Source organism: Labrus mixtus, chromosome 18, assembly GCF_963584025.1.
Source record: "Labrus mixtus chromosome 18, fLabMix1.1, whole genome shotgun sequence".
NCBI classification, from domain to species: Eukaryota; Metazoa; Chordata; class Actinopteri; order Labriformes; family Labridae; genus Labrus; species Labrus mixtus.
In genome coordinates this window covers 18351321-18374784 of record NC_083629.1, presented here as the reverse complement: position 1 = coordinate 18374784, position 23464 = coordinate 18351321, and the positions used below count along the sequence as shown (strand labels likewise).

At 41.3% G+C, this 23464-nt stretch overlaps 2 protein-coding genes across 4 annotated transcripts in view; one reads left to right on the top strand and one right to left on the bottom strand.

Moving 5' to 3' along the window:
* Window positions 1–20518, top strand: part of mta1 (metastasis associated 1) — a 45891-nt gene extending 25373 nt beyond the window's left edge. For 2 of the 3 annotated variants that reach the window (XM_061062577.1, XM_061062579.1), the window contains 15 exons: window positions 3142–3268; window positions 5290–5353; window positions 5713–5830; window positions 8110–8212; window positions 9416–9515; window positions 10048–10236; window positions 12280–12354; window positions 12753–12811; window positions 13087–13457; window positions 14850–14998; window positions 15245–15434; window positions 15569–15658; window positions 15992–16147; window positions 18744–18893; window positions 19830–20518. In XM_061062577.1, the coding sequence (XP_060918560.1) occupies window positions 3142–3268; window positions 5290–5353; window positions 5713–5830; window positions 8110–8212; window positions 9416–9515; window positions 10048–10236; window positions 12280–12354; window positions 12753–12811; window positions 13087–13457; window positions 14850–14998; window positions 15245–15434; window positions 15569–15658; window positions 15992–16147; window positions 18744–18853 (1901 nt within the window). In that variant the 3' untranslated portion in view covers window positions 18854–18893; window positions 19830–20518. The remainder of the gene's footprint in view (window positions 1–3141; window positions 3269–5289; window positions 5354–5712; window positions 5831–8109; window positions 8213–9415; window positions 9516–10047; window positions 10237–12279; window positions 12355–12752; window positions 12812–13086; window positions 13458–14849; window positions 14999–15244; window positions 15435–15568; window positions 15659–15991; window positions 16148–18743; window positions 18894–19829) is intronic. The other variant, XM_061062578.1, reaches the window with a different exon arrangement.
* crip2 (cysteine-rich protein 2) overlaps window positions 1–23464 on the bottom strand; it is a 517344-nt gene that overhangs the window by 71417 nt on the left and 422463 nt on the right. The window lies entirely within an intron of this gene.

Below are 23464 nucleotides of genomic sequence, written 5' to 3'. Positions count from 1 at the left end.
ATATTGAAAAAAAATACTTTTTAACACTTCAGGACATTCTTAAACTTGGCTTGTAAAGTCTACAGTTTTTGCAGAGTGAGAGTGAAATTAATTGACAAAATACAAGTCGGCCCCGGCCTCTTCTCCACTATTGATTCAATTTGTCGACTTTTAGGGGTCAGCTCTTTGACCAACTCTTATCTCGCAGTGAGCCTCGCCCCGGGGCACTTGAAAACATCCACAGAAAGTTTTTACCAGTAATTAATAAACACAACTTTTGCATTTTAAATTTGATTCAGCTTTGCAGCATTATAGAGTCACATGCGAATGCAGAGCCCTGTAGAGAAAACATGATGATCATTGTGAGCCGTCTGGCTGGACGACCACTGGAACGAACTGTAAATATGTGAAGTGAAATGTAAAACACGTGTGCACGCACAGAATGTAATATTTAACACGCGTTTTCAGTCGTGTAACACTTTGGACACCTTTCAAACACACAGTTAATATCTGCGTCTCACCTTCCCACAACTCTCCACCTTATTTCCTGTCCCATTTCATCTTGTTATTATTCCTTTTATTAATAATCTCGGCCCATATTGGGCTGCTTTTACATGGCAGAAGATGGAGTGAGGCTCATGCTGTGTGTGTGTGTGTGTGTCTGCTGGGTGCTGAGTGCCCGGCAGAGTGAGTGAGGGAGTGAAGGAGTACTTATTGATTTTGGCCACACATCTCTTCTCCTGAAAATCCCTTGATTGCTTTTGTTCTGCTCCCCGTCTCCCTCTTTCTGTCTCGCTTCCTCTAATGAAACTCCAAATGAATTGGAGCACGTACTGACTGCTCTCTTTCTCTCCCTCTCTCTCTTTCTCTCCCTCTCTCTCTCTCTCTCCTCTCCCTTCCCTTCTTCTCCTCTTCCTCTCTCTGTCTCTCGCTCTCCCGGTTGATTTCTCTATTGCTCCCCTTCCTCCTCTCTCCCTCTCTTTATCTCCGCGTCCTCATGTCTCTCTCTCTCTTCATCTTTTGCTCCCTTCGCTCTTTATCACTCTCGTCACACTTTGTCCCTCTGTGATCGTCTCGCCTATTTTATCTGTCCCTCTGTTTTATCTCTTTTCCTGTCCATCTCACCTCCTCCCTCCCTACCTTCTCTCCTTCATTTCCTCCACCCTCCTCATCCATATATGAGGAAGGGCTTGTGCAGTGGAGATGTTTCTACCAGCAGCAGCTCAATCTATTCTTGCAGAATGACGCAGACACATGATCGGCTCAAATGGGGCTGATGGGCCTTCAACAGTCACTCTGTCTGTTTATTTCTGCTCTGCTTCTGGACGACTGTTTATCTCTCTGTGATTTCGGATTCTTGTTTCCTTCTTTGACTTGGTCTGTTTTAGTGTGTGCTATATAGAGCTCGTAAAATAAAAAAATAGTCCAGTCTTCTATAAAATGCCAATCTGCAAGTGAAACCCTGATGTGTCTGGACATTTTCCAAACTTAAAGAGAAATGTCAAAATACATCTATGCTGCATCTCAGCTGTTTATTCAGTATGCACGTCTTGATTTGTTGTTTTTTATTTTCCAAACATACATCTGTTAAAAGTAAAAATCAATTATTCTGAATATTTGTAGAAAAAATTTGAATGCTCGGACTGAACCAACTTCATCAAAGAGGAAGTAAATAAAAAACAGTCATGACAAAAAAACGTTAATAAGTAGAAAATAAATTCTTCATGAGTCTGATTTGATAACGTTTTGCTTGTTTGTGAATAATATTCTGAACTGGTCATAGATTCCTATGTTGGAATGCAATCTACATCCAGCCCTTGGTCCCTTCTAAACCCTTTCACCAGTTATTTGCTCAATCATATTTGACGAATGAAATACAAAAGGCCTAAAATAACCTCCTGGCAGAAAACAGCATCAAATCATTTGTTTAGACTGAAATGAAACAGCTAGATAGATGGATACTTTATTCATCCCCTGGGGGAAATTCAGGAGTGTCCCAAAGCTCACAATTTAGAAAAAATAGAACAAACAGAGAAAACAAAACATCAATATTAATTTAAAAACTGCATGGATATTAACAAATAATCAAAATATGATAAAAAATAATTGCTACAAAAAGTTTATCTTTACAAGGAAAAAAATGCCATGTTTGTGTGAAGTATTTGCTATTAATAAGACACTTGTATTCCTGTTTAGTCAATATTACTGCCTGTTTGTTTGCTGTATCAGGTCCAACATTTAATTGGTTCTAACTCTGTGCATTCCTTCCAACGAGTTTTGCCGACGGCCCCTCCTTGGTTATGATAATAAAATCAATCATGCCATAGCTCTCTGAAACACAACACTGAAGCTGATGAGTCTGCTATGAAACCAAATGAGCTCGATCAACAATTAAAAGCCGGAATGCATCACTAATGCTAATGCTCACCTACTCATCTGAGTGATTCCCAGCAGAACAGAAATGATGTATTTTATTTGACCAATTTAAGTTTCTGTCTACTAACTTTTTTACTTGTGAGGCAAATTGGTTTCATTGGGCTTACAGTGAAAAAAAAATTAAATCTTAATTAAAATGTATTTTTCAGCACATGACGGTTTATTGCCATATCGATTTTCTGAGCGCAGCCCTAGAAGTCACAGATTTGCCATTTTCCTGTTTTGCTTGGATTGCTTTTTATGAGCACCCCACCCATGTTCTTAAACAGTTTTCACGCAAGAAATACAAGAGAGTTATGATATATGTTCAAAGACATTTGTTTGTCACTGAAATGATGGAGAGTGGGAGAAACTGTGATATCAACGTTGTGGTAGAAAACCAAAAAGTGAAAAAACAGAAAACGTCATTGTGATAATATTTGATTAATATTTCAGTTCTCATGTCGACATCTTCATTGAGATTTTATGTAAAATATTAAAAAAAGAAAAACTGCATTTGTATGAACAAATGTCCCGTGGGACTCCATTGTTCCGACTCATCAAGTACTCATTCTTGTGCTGTATACTCGCTCGCTGTGCACCTGAGACTGTTTTTGGATGCAGCCGAGGTATTCGCAATTCCCCCCACAACACCCCTGTGTTCCCTGAGGACGTCATTGTTCCACCTCGTCTGATGTGTGTATATTTGACCTTTGCCCTTCGCTTTTTACCCCCCCTTGCCCCCAGGAGAGCTGGAGGAGGAGATGGAGAATCCAGAGATGGCAGACCTCCCTGAGAAACAGAAACACCAGCTCAGGCACAGAGAGCTCTTCCTGTCCCGACAGCTGGAGTCTTTACCTGCCACACACATCAGGTACACTACCGTACATCATCCATGTGTCTTACACCAGTTCATGAGCATTTTCAGTTTTTTCATATATTCAATTCATTCAAAATGCAATGGAATTAAAATCCAAGTCAAGAAAGGATCTCTGATTTAAAAAGTATGATTTAAGAAGGGGCAGCATAATTATCATCATACTGTAATGTAAAGTACTTTCTGTGCGTTCACAATTTTAGCATCAATTTTGTTTTGATACTGCAGCAATTTTCTCAGTAAATCAGCAGACGAGCAGCTGGTGAATGTGTTCACAGTGCAGCCAAACTAACACATTGTTTTTAATAAAGATGTAAGTCAATAACAAATCCACTGCAATGTCATTTCATGCAGGCCGCCTTGTAAGGAGCTTTCCTCGCACACAGGGAAGTGTGTCATCTTGTTGAGGAGTTTGAGGCGTTGCGGTCTGTACAGTAGCTCCTCTTATAACACCTCACTGAGGCTGGGATTGAGAATTTTGAAATCAGGGACAATTCACCAACAATAATTTGTAAAAGCGTTTGTCGTCTTCTCTTCGAAAGTCTACAAACAGTAATAATGTTGCTGTCACAGCTCGCTATGGTGACGACAACATTTTCACTTTTATTTGACCTTTCACAAACACCACTTGTTTTACCGGTTTTTCACCTCGAGCCAATGGGAGGGGGGGAGAGGGGAGTCACGTTCATATACTGTGACTGGAGTCAGTTCATTGACTGTCTGCCCACGACCGCTATGACTAAACAGCTTCATAATGTTTTCTGTTTGTCAGTATGTTGTTCTCCGTGTAGCATTGATATAAAGACAAATATTCTCATTATAGCATCGTACAGCAAACTCTGTTGCTCTGTCTGCTACTTCTGCGTCTTTTTTTTTTTTAACGTCACGTCTGACCTCGGGGGAAACACTTGAGTTTATTCAAAGTATGTATTGTTGAATAAAATTTGAGGGAATGTAAGTATTATTATCTTTTAGCCATTAAATTGCCCTGAATGACGACTGCCTACCTCACAGTGAAGGCAAAGTACTATTTGTCAATGCTTTACATGGAGCTCTAATTCAGCTGTTTGTCTACTTCATCACATTATTTCTGTTTTATATCATGACTTACTTATTTTAATGGCTGTCATGTAAAAAAAAAAAAAAAAAGAGGCAAATCCGTTATCATGGTTGTAAAAGCTGCAGTCATCCTCAGACTTGTTTTTGGAGGATGATTGAGGTGTGATCACGAATTGATTTCTTCACTCCCAGTATCTGCTGCTTGTAAACTGTCTGCTGTCTGTCGAGCCACACAAACTGAAAGAATCCTGTCATGTGCCGTGCGCACCTTGAACGCTAAATGAACACAATGCCTGATTCTACATATAGGATCTACCTTTGCTAAATCAGTAATCTCCAGGCAACCTGTCTAATCACTACCACATTATTACTTTGACATTTCTACAGCGAGGTAGTAAGTGCAAACTGTTTTCTGCACAAATAAATAAATAAAAAACACTCTGATTTTTTTCCGAGCGAGAATGTAGACGTTATTGTGATTTCTGACTGAGCAAGGTTACACCAGTGTTTGAGTTTATAAGACGGCCAAATTGTGTCGGCTTCAGGCGAGGAGAGGTTTTTCTAATTATCTGGTAAATAATTTGAATTCAGACGGTAGCATGGGAAGAGGATGAGTGTCAACACGCTGAACCGTGATTCAACAAATAACAGGCTATGCCAGCTGGAGCCAAATCAATATTGTAGTTGCAGATTCTGAGATGCATCCTACATCAAAGTAGTTTCTGAGACAGCTTGGAGAATTGTAGCGGCCTTCATCTGGTACTTATGTAACGTGCTTTCCCCTGGACTTCAAGTCTTGTTGGTTCTTCTGTGTTTCTCTTGTTAACTATTTTCTCTTTTCCCTCCTCATTGTCTCCGTCCTGTCTTTCAATCTTTAACTTTTGGTTATGACTCCTTTACCCCTTTTCCTTTTCCCCCGCTCCTTCCTCACTCCCTCTTCGTCAAAATCTGGACTCCAGGGGGAAGTGCTGCGTGACGCTGCTGAACGAGACAGAAGCCCTGAAGTCGTACCTGGACAGAGAGGTACGTGCACCAGCCTAAGAACACGACGGGGTCTTCTTAACTGTGATTGGGTGCGTTAGATTTCAGGATTATCTCAGAACGAGTGTGTGTGGAGGATTTACCAGTTATGAGATTCTTGTTTCCAGATGAATAATTCAACGTGTTGACCCAGAATGTTCTTTTCACATACAGTAATGAGGAGACGAGAGACTAGCAGAGGGGAAAGTACACGCTCACACACACATACACGTGTGTGTGTGTATACATGCAGACGCGGATGCACACTCTCTCTCTATCCAGCCCATCTCCGCTTGCCCGTCTCGCTTCCTGTTTCTTTCATTCCCATCCTCACGCCTTCCTGTCTTTTCTTTATTTCCCAGGATGCCTTCTTCTACTCGCTGGTGTACGACCCTCAGCAGAAGACTCTGCTGGCTGATAAGGGGGAGATCCGAGTCGGGAACAAGTTTCAGGCCGACATCACTGACCTCCTGAACGAAGGTACGTCATACTTAAGTCTAATGGTAATGGGTTTTTTTTCCCAGAGAAACATTTTTACGAGGCAGACCGAACCATAATGAACTACTCAGTCTTTATTGTTTGAATTATTATTCTATTCTCAGGAGCATTGCATGAACTTTGAGTATCCTTTCATGCCCAGAACCACAGATTATTTTCTGATGTTTTTTTAATTTTTATTTTTACAACTTAATTCATTATAAGTACATCATGATGTGTGCTTAGTCAAGTGTGGTTACTCTGACAAGGTTTACAAATTGAGTCAAAACCATTTGGATGAGAAGTGGTTCTGGTTGCATTTCATGTAACTGAGTAATGACATAAACATGAAGTAGAGAAAAAAATCTACCAAATATGAAGTATTGATTTAACTTTAAGGATACTGGAGGTTTTAGCAGTATGAACATTTCAAAGAATTGGGTGCAGGATGTTCTTTGAAAAAGGAAAACTTTGAATTATACCTCATCTTTTTTTACATATTCAACTTCAAAATCTAGTGTTTATAGGTGGATGTTCGTATATAGTAGAGGTTGTGCTCTGGTTTCTGTTTAAATCACATTTGTAGTCTGAGTAGTATTGACCACCACGTATCAGACAGCAAGCAATCAGTTCTAGATCAAAAAAACATTTAAAACACAATTTTTAACACTTACTATGTCGCAAAAGCCAATCAGCTTTTAGACTTTCTGACTCCCTGGAATGCATTTGAAATCACCGATCTGACCTCCACTCAACACACTAACATTTTCAGAATTGTTTTCTTCTCATGAGGACAGAGGAGGACAGACCTGAAAACGCTCACATTTTTACTTTTTCCAAATCTGATGTTTTTTTCAGCAAATGTAAGAGCCTGTTAACTGCATGTAAGTCACACTTTCTTTTTGGGGTTCATACAGCTGTAGTCAGCCAGAGTGAAGCCTCTGTGTAATTTACTATTTACAGTTAAACCAAGACTCACCAGAAACAGATGAACAGGCGGTCCTTTAAGGGGGTGTATTGAATAAACTGTTACTTTGCAGGCTAATCTTGAGGTGTGAACTTTGTTTTGCTTTAAAACTGAAAACTAATTTCTGAAGTGGCTAATTGGACAGTAAACAATGCAGCGCACAGTAATGAAAGTGAAGGCTGGAAGTCCTTTGACGCTAACCGCTAGTGTTGTAGGCAAGACCACACTAACCGAGTCCAAGACAAACCCGAGACCAAGATAAGACCAAGACATTTAGGGATCGAGTCAAGACCAAGACCAAGGCAGGGTGAGACAGAGACGAGACCAAACCATAAATATCACAGAATAATCATCATCTTGTGTTCAGGGTTTGGCTTCACCAGAATGTCAGAGAAGTTAGCTGCTTTCCCCCACAGACATATATAATCTTCAGACGATCGCTGATGGGTTCTGAGTTTGAATCTTATCTGATTCCATTTCCTTCTACAGAAATAAAATCTCCTATTCCCTCCTTATTCTGGATAACATGTACGACTGCATACAGGCAGCCATTTAAACACCTCAATACAATGCATGAGTATCTATTATTATGAAATATAAGTCCATATTGTTGGCCTGGCTGTAGTTTCTGTGTTTGCTGAGGTCACTTGGCACTCTTGCTGTCACATCTGTTTAAAACAACAATGGTTGCGTCATATCCAAGCTGCTTCTCCTAATTCTGTATGTTTTGCACGCTTACCTCAGTATGTTAATATTTAACCCTGTTAATGTAGTTTGGACATTGCACTACAGCAGTAGTATGAGGACCTGTACACATTTCCAATAACATAGAATCAAGAACTATTTTGCATCATCATCAGTGTGAAAGATATTTGGTCTGCCAGGATTTTGTGCAGTTACTCACTATTTTTAAACGTTGTATGTTTGTCTGCCAGTTTAAAGGGTTTCATTATGTTGCCAGCATTTTATTCTTAGCAGGTGGGAAAACCTCTGAGTTTGCAATTAGGGCACCATGGGACTCTAAACTCTCTAATTAAACTCATGTTAATGGAGTTCTGTTACATGTGTTAGAAGCTCAGGCCGGTTGGCTGGTTTCTTGCAGGCTGGCAGTTTGACAGACACCCAGCTATTCATCTCTGGGATTCATTAGAGCTTCTCATGAGGTAGTTGTGTTCAGGAAGGAAAACCCAGGAAGAAAAATCGAGTTTGATTTTAGATTCTTCCATGTAGTTTTAATGCATGTAGTCACTAAGGAGCAAAGGAGGACTTGAATATTAACTGAGTCTGTGTCTGTGGGCTTTCTTTGTCGACGTAGGTGAGAATGATGAGCGAGACCTGGAGAAACTCGAGGAGAAGATCTGGGACCCGAACAGTTTACTGACGGAGAAACAGATTGACCAATTCTTAGTGGTCGCACGGTAAGTCACAACACAAGTGCAAATCTACACAAAGCATGAGAAATAGAAAATATTCATTAGAGTCCCCGTTGTTGAGTTGACTTCTTGCTTCGAGCTGGTTAAGATAATTAACATCCCTCATATTTGAGGTTCATGTTTAATATGCATCTTCAGGGTAAGAAGTGGTTAGCTAAGAAACTTATTACAATAACTACAAATAAATACAAGAAATGGTCAGATCAGGTCAGGTCAAATCCATTTTTAGGCTTGTATGGACAAAGCAAAGAGATGTTTGCCCCAGTTCTTAATCTTCATTCTAAGCTAAGCTAACTAGCTCCTACCTCCATAGTTATTTCGTTTATATCTGGAGTTTCTATCTTTCCATTTCTAGGAGAAGTCTTGAGGAAGGTTTGAGCTTTTTTTTCCGTTCTGGGGTCCAGATGACTCACAGTTTCATAAAGATTCAGATTCAGATCACCTCAAGCAGCAGCTTGCAAAACAGGATGCAATGACAGCGATCAACCATTTGGGGGCAAATGTCCTCATCATAGTACATCCGCTAAAGCTCTTTGTTTTTCTCTTTCTCCTTAAGTAGTCTTGCTGTTTTCTGGTCAACCAAGAAGGATCTTAGTCTTTAACGAAACAAACTCTTTCTGTACGGACGCTTTCCATAATGTTGTCACACATGGAGAACATAGATTTGAGCTGGTCAGAGTTTAAGAACTCACTCTTAAAACGGACGTATTTTGATGGGACACGGTTACCCGTGAGGATTACAGAGCAGCACATTTTCTCAGCTGTCATCTGAGGAGACGTACAGAAACAATTCTGAAACCTTTTTGTCCATGTTTAAAGACACTGCTCTACATTAAGGCCAACAAACATTGATTCTCAAATCTTTTAAACTACATCAGACTTCTTTTCCCAAACATTTAGCTAAACTCAGTTCTCAGCAGTTTGCTTTCCATTCTGTGCTAATTGGCTGGAGTTGTATCATTTGCTTTGCATAACTACATTAATGAATATTTTAGCATGAAGCAGTGGATTTATGATCTATCTCATTAGTCCTTCAACCTTTTGTGAGTAATTTGTTTAGACTTTATATAACACTTCACTGATCACCGAATCTAGATGTTAACATTGAACCAAAAGGTTATTTCTTGCTTTCTATATCATTTTTGTGCTTGTTTTGCATCATGTGTGTATGTGTGTGTGTTCTCGTAGGTCGGTAGGTACGTTCGCCAGAGCCTTGGACTGCAGTAGTTCTGTCCGGCAGCCCAGCCTTCACATGAGCGCTGCTGCAGCCTCCAGAGACATCACCTTGGTGAGATACACAACCAAATCGGCCTTGGGTCAAATCTGCATCACACCATAGATGTAAAGTGTAGTGAGAGTGCAGCGTTGTTAATCCAAGAAAATGCTGGTAGTGCACATCTGTGTGTGCGTGCGTGTGTGTGTGTGTGTGAGAGATTGTTGAGGCCTGTGTGTGGTGGTTCCTAACAAGCACTTGGCCCCAGAAGCCGGGTGTGGGTCTATTCTGCCCTAGATCTTATCCTCATATATAAAACATAGATGAGAGGCCTTCTAGAAACCCACATGAACACACGCGCGCGCACGCACGCACGCACACACACACACACACACACACACATGCACACAGACACACACAAACACACACAACCCAGAGCCTTGGACAAGGAGCTGCATATAAACTCCATGGACTTACCAAATAAAAATCTCTTCCCAACTAGCTAAAGAAATGTTGCAGAAATTCATGGTGTTATTGTTTCAAACCACAATAAGCAGTCCTGAGTCTTTGACATGGGTTTTTTTTTTTTTTTATCCGTGTGTTTTAGTTTCACGCCATGGACACCCTCCATGCCACGGGTTACGACATGACTCGAGCCATCGCCGCGCTGGTGCCTCAGGGTGGGCCCGTCCTCTGCAGGGATGAGATGGAGGAGTGGAGCGCCTCCGAGGCCAACCTGTTCGAGGAGGCGCTTGAAAAATACGGCAAAGACTTCACCGATATCCAACAGGATTTTGTGAGTAGCAACCCAATGACAAGCACATATTTAAAGGATGGTTATTATTGTATTTTTATAATTATGCTAAGTCCCTTTCCTGCAAGAAGTCAGTTGAATTCCTATCAGCTTGTAGATATCATATTGATGAGAAGAGTTAAGAAAGTAAGTGTTTTTCATACAGCTGGAGCTCACTTAAGGAATTCCCATCTTGAAATCACTACAGGTGGTCAGATGCATTATAAGATGATCATGATTATCAAGGTTGGTGTTTCAGAAGAATATATGGGAACATTGGGTTTTTTATAGTTCTTTTTTGGGGCCTTTTTGCCTTTTATTTGATGGGATAGCTGAAGAGAGACAGGAAATGTTGGGAGGAGAAAGAGAGAGTGGGACATGACATGCAGCAAAGGGCCGATGTCGGATTCTAACCCAAAGCCGCTGCAAAGAGGACTATAGCCTCTGTACATGGGGTGTGCGACTTCACCGCAGGAATTTTTTTTGTCTTCAATAAACGATATAAAAATGTTGTAACAGGTGTATCTTCTACATTTCTGTTTGGTTCTGTATCTGTCTTATTGTGTTTAATACATATTTCAGCTTGATAATTAAAGTAGATAGTGGAGATATGTAGGTCGACTTATCGGTGACTTGGTATGCTGCTCATCAGCCTGTGTGTGAGATGCACAGGCTGTAAGACCACGGTCTTACTGAGAGACGTGCTCAGTAGGTCTTCAGTTGCTGTTTCTGAGTGTAGAAACCACAGAATCAGAGTTCTGTTCCAGACGTTTGGACTTCTTTTAGGCGTTATGCTGATGTTTCGCAGAACAGTTGTCAAGCACCGTAGTCGTCTTGTAAGCCAAGATTGCAAGAGGGAAAATCTTCAACAAGAGCACGAAGACCAACAATTGAAAGAAACATTTAACAGAAATATCCTTCAGGAAGTGGAGTGAGTGTAAAAGCCAGGAGAAAGCTTCTTCTCTGCTGAAGCTCCTCACAGCCGTCTGTGCTCTCAGCCTGAGAAGAAGGATGCTGCTGTCGTCGTTTGTGGACTTGGTGATCAGCTCTCCCTCTCTCTCTCTCTCTCTCTCTCGCTCTCTGTGCATCACTCCACCACCTGGTGGCTGGCTGCTGTCAGTGCCTCTCGCTCAGGTTTCCACCCAGACCTCCTCCTCAAACAACAGGACGTCACCACCATTATGGGTGGGGCCTCTTTACTTCACGGCTCATTCTGCTTTCAAACTTCTCAGCTGGAACTTCACACTGTCCCTTCTCTGGGTTTCAGTTATTTGTGGCTTGTTGTGTTGGTCGGTTATCTGAAGAATACCATGGTTTTTGTTTTTATGGTGACATGTGAAGGAAAGTGCTTAAGACACTTGTGCCAAATCCATTGTGGGGTTGTTTAAGCAGCTTAACTGAACAATAGAGCAGTACTTGCATTGCTTTGAAGCAACTTCACAGTATAGTGTGTGTACAGAAAGTATTCCACTCACTGATTTGCAAGTCTGTAGAATGAAACGGGTTAACTTCAGTGACAGCTCTGCTCTCACCACTCCCCAAATCACAACACTGAAGACACACAGAAACAATAAATCCATTAGTGGTCAACAAGAAAATCATTAGCCAGTAGTTTGATAATTTGTTGGAACATTATTTGAAAGGAAAATTATCTGATTTTAGCTCCTTAAATGTGATATCTTCTGGTTTCTTTCCTCTATGGCAGTAGGATCAGTATTTCTGGAGGAATTATCTTGGACAAAAAAAAACTGATGGACATTTTTCATACATTTTCTAGGACATAATACTGACTTTAAAAGTGATGGTCTGTGCGCGGACTATAGTGCTTAATTTTGTTTTCGATTCGGATTTTATATTCCTGTTCATGTTTTTTTAATGTGGACCCCCTGAGCTCTAGGGTACAGCTAAGGCAAATCCAAACAAATAAATAACCCTGGTGAATTGAGAATACAAGCAGCTGATGAATGAATAATCAAAATAATATTCTCTTGTATGCCGTCTCTGGAATAATGATTCATTTCTGTGCTCTCTCTCCTCCTCCTCCAGCTGCCCTGGAAGTCCCTGACGAGTATTATTGAGTATTACTACATGTGGAAGACCACAGACAGATATGTACAACAGGTAAAAACTTGAAATACACATTACGGATTTTAGGTTCACTTTTTGCAGCTATCTCAGTTTACATTATTTAGTCTATTGCTATTTCAGATTCAGAGTTTGCTTTCCTACAAGCTCAGTAACCGTGAGACTTTCACCTTTTTAGTCTGCATGCATCTGAGCGGTCATTAGGCCAGCTTCAAAGTCAAAGTTAAAAGGGGAGGAATATTTTTGTCTTATTATAAATGGGGTTATGTATGTCAGTGACACTCCTTGATATTCCTCAAACTTTGTTCAAATCTCTTAAATCCCCACGAGGCTTTGAACTCTGTTCCTTTTAATACTTTTTATTTCTAATTGTTGTCGTTGGAGCTCACCTCTCTAATCACACCCCTCTTCCTTTTCCTCTGTCTCTGCTCCAGAAACGATTAAAAGCAGCCGAGGCAGAGAGCAAGTTGAAGCAGGTCTACATCCCTAACTAGTGAGTACCTCGCTACTTCCTCGATCGTTTGTGCAGCTCCCCTTTTCATCAGAACAGACTTGAGATATCTCTGGAGTTTTGAAGTTGGACATCTGCTGCTTTCATTAAAACACAAACCCCCTCATTCTTTGTGATGACAGCTCTCAGTTCAGTGTCTGTGTAACTGCTGGCTCGTGCAGCACACTGAGTAAGGTTGTCTTTTCTCTTTGGCCTGTTTATTTTTTTTAATTTGCTGCTCTGACCCCCTCCTCTTCTGTTTCTGTGTCCCTCCACAGTAACAAGCCAAACCCTAACCAGCTCAGTAACAATGTAAAACCAGCTCTGGTGAATGGAGCAGGGGGTGCAGTGGTCCCAGGAGTCCAAGGGGTACCAGGAGTCCAAGGGGTCCAAGGGGTACCAGGAGTCCAAGGGGTCCAAGGGGTCCAAGGAGTCCAAGGGGTCCCAGGAGTCCAAGGGGTCCAAGGGGTCCAAGGGGTCCCAGGAGTTCCAGGAGTACCAGGAGTCCAAGGAGTACCAGGAGTTCCAGGAGTTCCAGGAGTTCCAGGAGTCCCAGGAGTCCCAGGAGTCCCAGGAGTCCCAGGAGTTCCAGGCGTTCCAGGCTCAGGGCAGATCCCCGGCCTGGGTAGAGCCTGCGAGAGCTGCTACAGTAAGACTTCATCATTTGTGTCTTTGCTTCTTTACATATAAAAATCTGAACGGATTAGCCTGGTTAATATGATAACAAGGGTTATTGCTTCAGTATTTACTTGTTCAGTTGCTATCCCATAATAAAAGAGGCTGCTGCTTGTTGAATAAACACAGATCAGCTATAACTATATGACCCCCTGCCTCATATTGTTTGGGTCCCCCTTTTGCTGCCGAAACAGCCCTGACCCGTCGAGCAGTGTGCACTCTGACTCCTTTCTATCAGAACCAACGTGAACTTTTTTTAGCGTTTTAATCTCCAGTAACTCTTCTTCTTTTTTATCAATGATGAGATAACATGACACACGAGTAATATACAGCCCACTACAGACCAGAGTCACCTTACAAGAGCTGCAGTTTTAGAGATGCTCTAACCCTGTCGTCGGGCCATCACACTTAAGCCCTTATCAGTTGCTCACATCTCTGCCCTTGCCCATTTTTTTCCTGTTCCAACACATCAATTTAAAGGACAGAGTGTTTACTTGTTTTCTGACCAATCCCTACCCACCGACTCAGTCAGTGGTCGTAATGTCATGGCTGATCAGTGGACTTTCAAGTTGACGAGACAAAAGTACCGGGGGAAAAAAATCCATAGAAATGTTTCGATCCACAAGCTTCTTTTTTTATTTTTAGAACATAATGTCAAATCCACACCAAACCAAACTTTCTCCTGTTAAATAAAGAAAACACTAAAATATTAAATCCTCATCTCCACTGTGGAAAATATTAGGGTAAGTTGTGTTTGATTCTTGATGTGTTGGTTTAGTGTGCATGATAGAGTAAAAATAATTGAAAATGATGCATACTCTCCGGTCTTTAAGTTATTAATGTGATCATGTGGTGCTCTTAAGGCTTGTTTACATCTGAAGTAAACACAAGAGTATAACCGCCTCAGTTTTGGGATTAAATACAACCTGGAAGTGTGTTTTTCCACTTAAACCATTCTTTTTTTTCATCTCAGTGAAGTGTTCTGCATTACCACCCCATATTAATAGACCACTACTTTAAACCGTGAACGCATTCTGTAACAGATAACATCCTCCTTTAAACAGGTGTTATTTAAAGACCGCAGACAGACAGTGTACGCTGTGTATGTGACACACATTAGAGAGAGCGGGATCTGGAGCCCTGCAGCAGAGTATGACTGCAGTTATTTTAGTGTTTGTAGTTAATTGAGTGATGAATGATTAAAGGTTGGACTCTTGCTCACATGCACTTGAGCTAATGTTCATGATTTCAAATGGATTTTCACTGAACTCAGGCTTGTTTTATGTAAGTCAGTGAGTTGTGCTTTATCATACTGAACTTGCTTTCCTTTGTGTTTGCTTTTGTGTTTGTGTGTTTGTGTGTGTAGCCAGCAGCTCCTACCAGTGGTACTCGTGGGGACCCCCCAACATGCAGTGTCGTCTCTGTGCATCATGCTGGACCTACTGGAAAAAGTACGGAGGGCTGAAGATGCCAACAAGACTGGACGGAGAGAGGCCTGGACCCAACCGCAACATGGTACAAGCTAACACACCCCCCCCCCACACACACACACACACACACACACACAACCACCACCAGCAGAGCACTGGCCATAGCTTTCCAATAACCTCCATCTCAACCTAACCTTCATCCTTCTTCTCTCCAGATGCAGATACAGGCAACCTGCAAAAATCACCTTCATGGGTGTTGTGCCACCACTTTCTGTGGAGTGTAAACTGTCACAAACACAGATTTCTTTTCTTTTTTTTTGTCTCCCTCCAGAGCCCCCACGGCCTGCCCCTGAGGCACAGCGGCAGCCCCAAGTTTGCAGTGAAGACGCGACAGGCTTTCTACCTGCAGACCACCGCCCTGACGCGGATGGCACGTCGCATCTGCCAGGACATCATCAGGCCGCGATACCTGGCCAGGCACCCCTACCTCCCTGTGAACACAGCAGCCATAAAGGCAGAATGTAGGAACCTCCATGTCACACAGAATGCACTTGATGCCAATACTTGAAAAAGATGATATGCATTGTGTTATTATTGTGTTTTTGGGAACCTACTGGTATGTAAATTAAGTTATATTCTCTTATCATTTCTACAGGTGCCCTCCGGTTGCCAGATGGGCCAAAAAAACCTGTGCCACTGAAACCTGTGGAACGCAAACCTCTGGAGTCCGTGGTTCGGTATTTAGGTAAGAAGAAGCCGGTCACAAAAACAAACATCCCTGATACGTTACACATTATGAGTTTTTGAGAGTAATTCTTGGCACCTTAAAATAATTACAAACTCTTAGTTTATCATCCATATGTTTTCAATATTGTCTGAATTTAAGACTTTGAGAATCTCTGTCTTTTATGATAGCTTAATTCCTTCTTGTCCTGCCATTGCTCGTCCTTTCAGCTTATCTAAAATTAAGAGCTTTTAATCCCTTTTTTTTTTCTCCTTCTTGGTTTCCAACCCTCCCTCCTCTCGTTGAGTTGCCTGTTTTTCCTCACCTCGTTTCCGTCCTCTCTTTCACCCACAGAAGCACATCCCCGTCCAGCCAAACCCGACCCTCCTCCCCGTGGAGCGTCCATCTCTACAGGCAGCCTGACGCCCATAAAGTCCACCCCCATCCTAAACAACGGCTCCCCCACCATCCTGGGCAAACGATCCTATGAGCAGCACAATGGACTGGATGGTGAGTGTGAGGCGGCGAGTGTGCAGCATGTGTGTGTGTTTTTTTTGTGTTTTGATTGTTCAGCTCGAAAGTATTACACCAACTCTGAAGTCAGTCGTTGAATCGTGATTACTTTTTTCCCCCGTGTTTATCGCGCTGCTCACTTTAATCTTAGTTTCCACAGCAAGCTGTTTTAGAACATTAGCACACAATTAATATCTCTATAAGCGGTTTTTGTGAAAAAATAATGTAATTCAACATGTAAATTTCATATGAACCTTTAATGAGGATTTGATTGTAATGAAGGAAAATACTTGGAAATGGCCGTAGCTGCAAGTTTTCTTCTTTTTGGTTTTTGTGCACTTTTGTCTCTAAAGGCAGATTATCATGTATATGGAGGAATAGGAGCAGAATTATGTTTAATTTCAACGTGTATTTGCAGCATTTCTTTCCATCTTGGAACCCTAATTTTGACAACTTTAATTAACACAAACCAAAATGCATTGCAGTACACGTGAACGTGGACGCTCTTGGACTCACTCGATGGCTTCAGCTGCCGCAGGGTTAAGAGTTTGTGTGGGGGCTCTTTATTTTTTTGGGTTACGTCCCACTTTCCCCGCTCCCCTGTGAAATGAGAGAGGGGAAGAGACAGACTGAGAGATCAAGAAGAGTGCGAGCACACCAGAGAAAGACAGAGAGGGAGGGAGAGAGAGGGAGAGACTGAAAGAGGAATCGGATCAGCCTCGCTGCTTTAGCTGGAGGCTACAGTCTATGTTGTCATGGTAACAGCGGATAGGAAGAGGAGGAGGAGGGCTTGGTAAGTGTATCCTGAGGGAGAGCATCTTCAGCGGTCTGTGAGCCCACCGCAGGCCCGGGCTGGGATAACACACGGGGAGGAACTGCTGGAGAGCAGCCAGAATCTAGTTTGTGAGATAACTTTGTTTACCACCAATTATTCACCCGTTAAAAAGATGGAATTCTATATCAGAAAGCGACAAAGGTCAACTTCATTGTGGCATAACAGTGCTGTGCAGAAACACTCATGTAGCCGTTATTTCACAACATATTTTAGGGGGATTGTGACCATATTTTACATTTAGTCCGATACTGAATTGTTGAGTTTTGATTTCTTGTCCGTGCTGCCTGTGTAACCTGGGATCTTCTGCGTTGTGTTGGTGAAGGAGGAATGATGCTGTGACGCCAGGATTCTCTTTATTGTTGACCGCCATTTCTTCTGATAAACACGCAGTGAAACAGCATCTGCTACATAAGTAAAATAAACTCTACACAGCGTGGGTTTTTGCACGGCAGTTCAAAAATCTAATTATTAACAGGTTGAGACGGACATGAAAACATTGTGCGGGGAAGAGGGAATATATAGAAATAACCACAGAAGAAGAAAAACAGGAGGCGGGGTCATCCTGCAGTTCCTCATGGTCACATTCAAAGCAGTAAAAGGTAGATTTTGTGTGATTGGCACATCCACAATTTAGACTTTGTAGCTTTCTTTTTACTGCAAAAGAATAAAGCATCAACTGTGACTGATTTCAAATTAATTCTCTCAAAGAGAATCTGAATGTTAAAGGCAACATAGTTCAACATTTAGTGAATTGTTTTGTTGCTGAGTGAAGGTGAATATCACTGCCATGTCTGCTTCAGGTTTGGAGTCAATCAGATGATATTAGCCTAACATCAAGACTCAAAACGGGGAGAAAGCTTTGCTTAATTGGCATTTTGTGTTGTGCTTATTTTATCTGTACACACAGAAAGTTTTAAAACAACACTTTGTTGTGTCGTCTCATGTCTAAATGGTTAAATCTATACTCAGTAGATACATACATTAATAGTTAAACATGCTCGCCTATAGTCGTAGTATTTTATGAAGCTGTCTTTGTTATTTGCAGTGACAGTCCCGATAGATGTAGCAAAACACATTCTGCTGTTAATGCAGGCACTCTTGGACTGAATATGTAAAATATTGAGGAAATATTGTGAATGTACGTGTGTGTGTTGCTCAACAAGCTTTGTGGCTGAATGCCCAACATAAAAATGATGGACCTGTCTGAGTCAGATCGACAAAGAAAATGATAATTATGAATAGAAATGTCTCATATTTAACTTGGGTTTTTCACAACAAAAAAAAAACGACTGTGAAAATTAAATGTATGATTAAAAAGAAAAGTAGAAGAGGCTGTAGACCTTGGGGTGCTTTTTACATATCTCTTTTACATATTTATTTTTTATTTTTCATTTTTTTTAAATCTATTTATTTAAATTGTACTGTGTTCACTTTCTGTTTACAGTCTTTGCTCTTTGCTGCTGTAACACTGTAAATTTCCCCGTTGTGGGATAAATAAAGGATTATCTTAATTTTTCTTGTAAAAATAAGTGAAACCTTGAAAACCTGTTATCAGCTGTGCTGTTGAAAAATAGTTGTCAGAATTGATGGGTGAAGTTGGAGTAGTTAAAGAATAAGGCAGAACCAGATTAACAAGGTTTATTCAGCACTGCATGGTGCCACCAGGGGGCAGAAGACATCCCTTTTTACCTACATTCATATCAGTGGACTGATGATGAGTGTGTGACCATCCTCTTTTGTCCTCTTCCTCCTCTGCAGGCTCTAAATCCAAAGGCCTGACTCCACAGTGGGACATCATGGCCAAACGGATGAGCGATTCCGCGCGGCCCTCAGTCTCTCTGCAGGACGAGGTTCATGAACTGGACTGATCGCTCCGTGGGAACGACCTTTACTTCACACCCAAGTGAGGTGAGGCACACTGCTCAGAGGCTGATCTTTGTTGTGTTTCTGTTTTTTTAACCTCTGTAGTGATTGTTTTTTTTTTTTTAATGATATAATGAGGGACTCTTTCGCTCTTGGTCTGAAACTGGCTGTAAGCATTACCCTAACATGTTTCTAACATGTTTGATTAAATCAGGGCACACTGAGAGTTTAGGTCTCAGGGACAGTTCTGGAGCAGGTCATGTTAAAACTGAGGAACTGTAAGAATGATGTCATGCTGACTGGTTCACTATTATTTATGCATGAAAGGCAGGGTTGGTCATTTTCTCCAGATCCACTTTTTAAGATTTTGGTTGACATTGTCTTTAGGTCCTGACAGAAATGAATAATTCATGTGCTCTGAAAAAGGAACGTCATCAGTAGCAGTTGTAAGCATGTAAATACTTGGACCAGTGTCTGCCACGAGGTACCAATCTGATGAACCATCATGTCTCCCTGCTCGTTCTCGACCCCCTTACATGCGCTAGCCCACACTCAAACTTTGTCACAGATGGCGGAGTTTATACTCTGAGTTTACTTAGCTCTGAATGAGACATGAGACGACATAGTTTCTACTCAAGGCAAGCGATGAGCTGAGGTCCGCTTCTGGAGCAACGGCGCTCTTGCATGTAAGTGAGGGGGCGTGGCTTTTGAGGGAGCACAGAGGTGAGGGGGCGGGTGTAGACGGCGCACTGAGGGAATACTATCAAAATCTATGCTAGTTTTTGAAAATGACCAACTGTGCCTTTAAGGGAGAAATCTGTTGTGTATTTGTATGTGTGGTTGTGTATACTAAGGTGAATAGAAGGAGTTGTTCTTTAACCTTACTGTAGATTAAACAGCTGAGTGAAAGATAAAAATAAACCCGTTCTTTGACAGGAACAAACTGCTCATGATCACTGTCCTGTGTGTGTTTGTTGACAGCAGATGGGAACATGAAATGGAAGGGCGTTTTTCCAGTGAACTATAGCCGAGTGCAGCTGAGGGAAGTTGAATCTAAAAGGAGACGACGGCGTGGCCACCTTTCTTCAGTCAGTACGGGTCTGTCACACTGCTGAAGACCAATCGATAATCGATCAGTTTGGCTGCGGTCAATCAGAAGAGGAGCCTGACTGTACAGGACTGTGTTTATTACTTACATTTTCTCGTTATAACTGTCATTGTAATTATTGTTATTGTTATTCTGATTTTTTTTTTTTTTTTTTTTTTTTTTTTTTTTTTTTTTACCAACTATAACTCAGCTTATTGTTTGTCAATCAAACGATGGAACTTGTGAAGTTTCATGAATAATGCTTGCAGAGCCCTGTGGAAAAGGGTAAGAAGGACTGTAACATAAGCCACTCGCATCTTATATGTTTGTTTAATGTTTGTTAAAAAAAAAAAGTTAAATTCAACGAGGAGACGCACTTTGATTTCAGCGACCTGAGTTCACTCCTTGTCTTTTGTTTCAATGAATTTGAATGCTTTACGGGAAATCTTCTGTTTTGTGAGCCGGCCTTCTCTTGGGCCAGAGAGGTTTAACTTATTGAGAAAGACTTGCTGTTTTTTCTACCTTTTTCACAAGTAATGCATCTATGCTTAGATAATGTAATTAAAAAAGATAATTGATTTTCCCTCTTCTTTCGGTGTCTGTGCACAGACGTGTCCAAACTCACACAGGTATGCAAACTGATGATATGCAAAAAAAAAAAAAAACCCAGATGATTCCAAATTGTTTTCTGTTTTGTTACCTAAAAGTGAAATTATTAGAACATTGAAATGCTCAAACATCGCCATGTTTTGTAAGCGAAGGTTAAAAATAACAACCTAGAAGCAGGACTGTGTTCTGCTTTCATAAACATTTTGTCAATGTGTTTATTTTGTGTGTCACGGTGCATACAACTCCTGAGTCAAATAACGGCTGTGAACATCAGTCTTGATGGTTTCATTTGGTCGAAATAAGACAGTATAAGGGTATCTAACACATCCACTGACGATCCTTTTGTATTTTCTATAAATATTGAAATAGTTAGCTCAACAGTTCAAACTTTTAAGCCCTAAAAGTCATTGCGGTTTCCCTGATGTACAATGATGTCAAGAAACGAAAAAGCACACAAATGAAACGACAAGGAGTGGATGAGTCTTAGTAAAAAAAAAAAACAATCGCACACTGTGGGGAATTGTTTTGAGATCATTGTCTTCATTTGTCCAAGAGAAACAAGAGTGTCAATCGGAGTGTGTGTTGTCAATTATTCCAAAAATTCTTTGGAACAAAGTTCTGAGTAAACCTGCAGGACTTGAAGCAGTAGACAGTCAGTAAAGACATGTTATCTAATATCCAATAAGGGATGTGTAGATGAAAAGATGCATGTGTTTATCACGCCTCTGTGCCAGAGAACACCAACCAACTTATATATACAGAATGAGTGTTATAGGGGTGAGCAGGTAAGAATCTAAGTGCAGAGTATTAAACTGAGTCTCGGGCTTAAAGAGTGGAAGCAGAGGCATATCTTCTAGGACTGATATAAACTGCTTCTACAATATAATACAACCATCAAATTAGATCTGTTTCTATACAGTCTTGACTTTGGAAAAAGCTGTTTATATTTGTAGCAAACGAACCAATACGATACGCACCTTTTAAAACAGGCCTCTGCTTGAGAAAACTGGTTAACCAAAATCAATGTACACCTAGCTACAATTGGGTTTGGACCCCTTTTTGCCCTCATAACTACCTTAATCTCTCATAGCATCCATTCAAAGTGGCGCCGGAGTCATCCCTCGTGAATTTCTCTCCATGTTGCCATAACGGCATCTTGCTGTAGATTTATCCACTGCTGATCTCTGATGTGCATTTTCAATTCCACCACATCTGCGAGTTGCACTATTTCTGTCCCTCTTCCCTGGACAAAAAAAAAAAAAATGATGCAGTTCCCTCCGGGGTGCCCTTCCAGTTCAGAAAACATGATGCAGTGCCCACTCTTGTGCCTTCTCAGAGGAGAAAACACGGGACAGGAGTGCCCTCTAGAGTTCCTTTCAGTGGAGTGTCCTGCATGCTTCACGATGCATTGCCCGTCCAGTGGACACGATGTGGTGCAGTCCTGAGGAGTACTTGCTGCAGTGTTAGTTGCCCTTTCAGTGGAGTTAATGTCACACAGTGGCCTCTACGGTGCCCTTCATCCACGATGCAGTGCCATTCTAGTGGGTGTGGGGGGGGGGGGGGGAGACTTAATGCAGTGCCCACTTGGGTGCCCTTCCAGTGGAGAGAATGAGTTTGGGGTGCTCGTACAGTGAAAATTATGATAGTGTGACCTTAGAATAGAAAAACTTGATGCAGTTCTTTAAGATGCCCTCTCAGTTAAAAAAAAAAAAAAAAAAAAAAAAAAGCAATGCATAGGCAAAGATGTGATATCATGCCATCTAAGGTGCCCTTTATGCATGATGGGGTGCCCTTCCAATGGGGGGGGGGGACACTGCATTGCCCACTTGGATGCCCTGCGTACGAGAGAACAAAGAACATGACACACTGCTCTTTATGTTACTTGCCAAGATGAGTCACTTTTAAAGAGGTTTTTTTCTAGGGTTGCTTTCAGGTGGAAAAAAAACACATCCATCTTCATCTTAACCAGGGTTTTGACAGTCGTGCCTCAGAACTTTTTGCTTGCTTGCCTGAGTCCCCCGCGTTGTGAGATATCCACAGCCAGTCTAGACTTTTGGGAAAGACAAGAACATTTTGAAATTGAATTGAAACACCAGGGAAATGTAGAAAGCAAGTCTAGCCTTCGTATAAACTCTAGGACAATAATAGACAGTGATTGCCAAAGGGTTCTGAGATTGGCTTGTAAAAACTGAGAAATATATGAGAGAAGTACAGCAACTCCAATTACTTAAAGAAACATGATTGCACCTAACGAAAATTAGCATTAGAAATGAAATCAGGAAGAAACCAAACACTGGCTGATTTTACAGCTGTGAATCTTGTTTTGTCTTTGTTTTCTGTTGATGTAATCTACCATATTGTGTGCAAAGAATCTGTGGACTACAATCGGAATGCCTTAAATGTTTTTCCGAGATTATAGCCAAGGCTTTGTCTACGACTAGGGCTCAGTTGTGATGTACTCCAGTGTTTTCTTACTGAGGGTCTTCAGGGTCATTGTGTTCTTCCGCTCCTCTTCTCTTCCTGGGATTGTTTATGCTCTGGCGGAACAAAATATAAATAGTATCTGTTCGTACAGCGGCTACTTATAATAGATCTATAGTCTAGGGCTGTTCTTTTCTGTTTCAGTCCACTTATCTGTAGGACGAGGTCGATGCTGATTGCTGCTGTAATGGTTCTGAGCGAGCATCCCTCCTGTCTTAAGGATGCTCCGTGGAAAACGGCATCTGTAAGGTATTTTAGTATCTCCCATTAATGTCCAATTTAAAAAATATCTGGTTGGTGAGTGCTCAGATAACATTATTACAATGCTCTTTAAATCACAGAGCGACCATCCTGTCTTGTTGATAGGGGCAGTTTCCTTTGAAGACCACTTAGAAAGACTGGACGCAGTATGCAGAGGCGATACTTCAGTTTCAGCTCT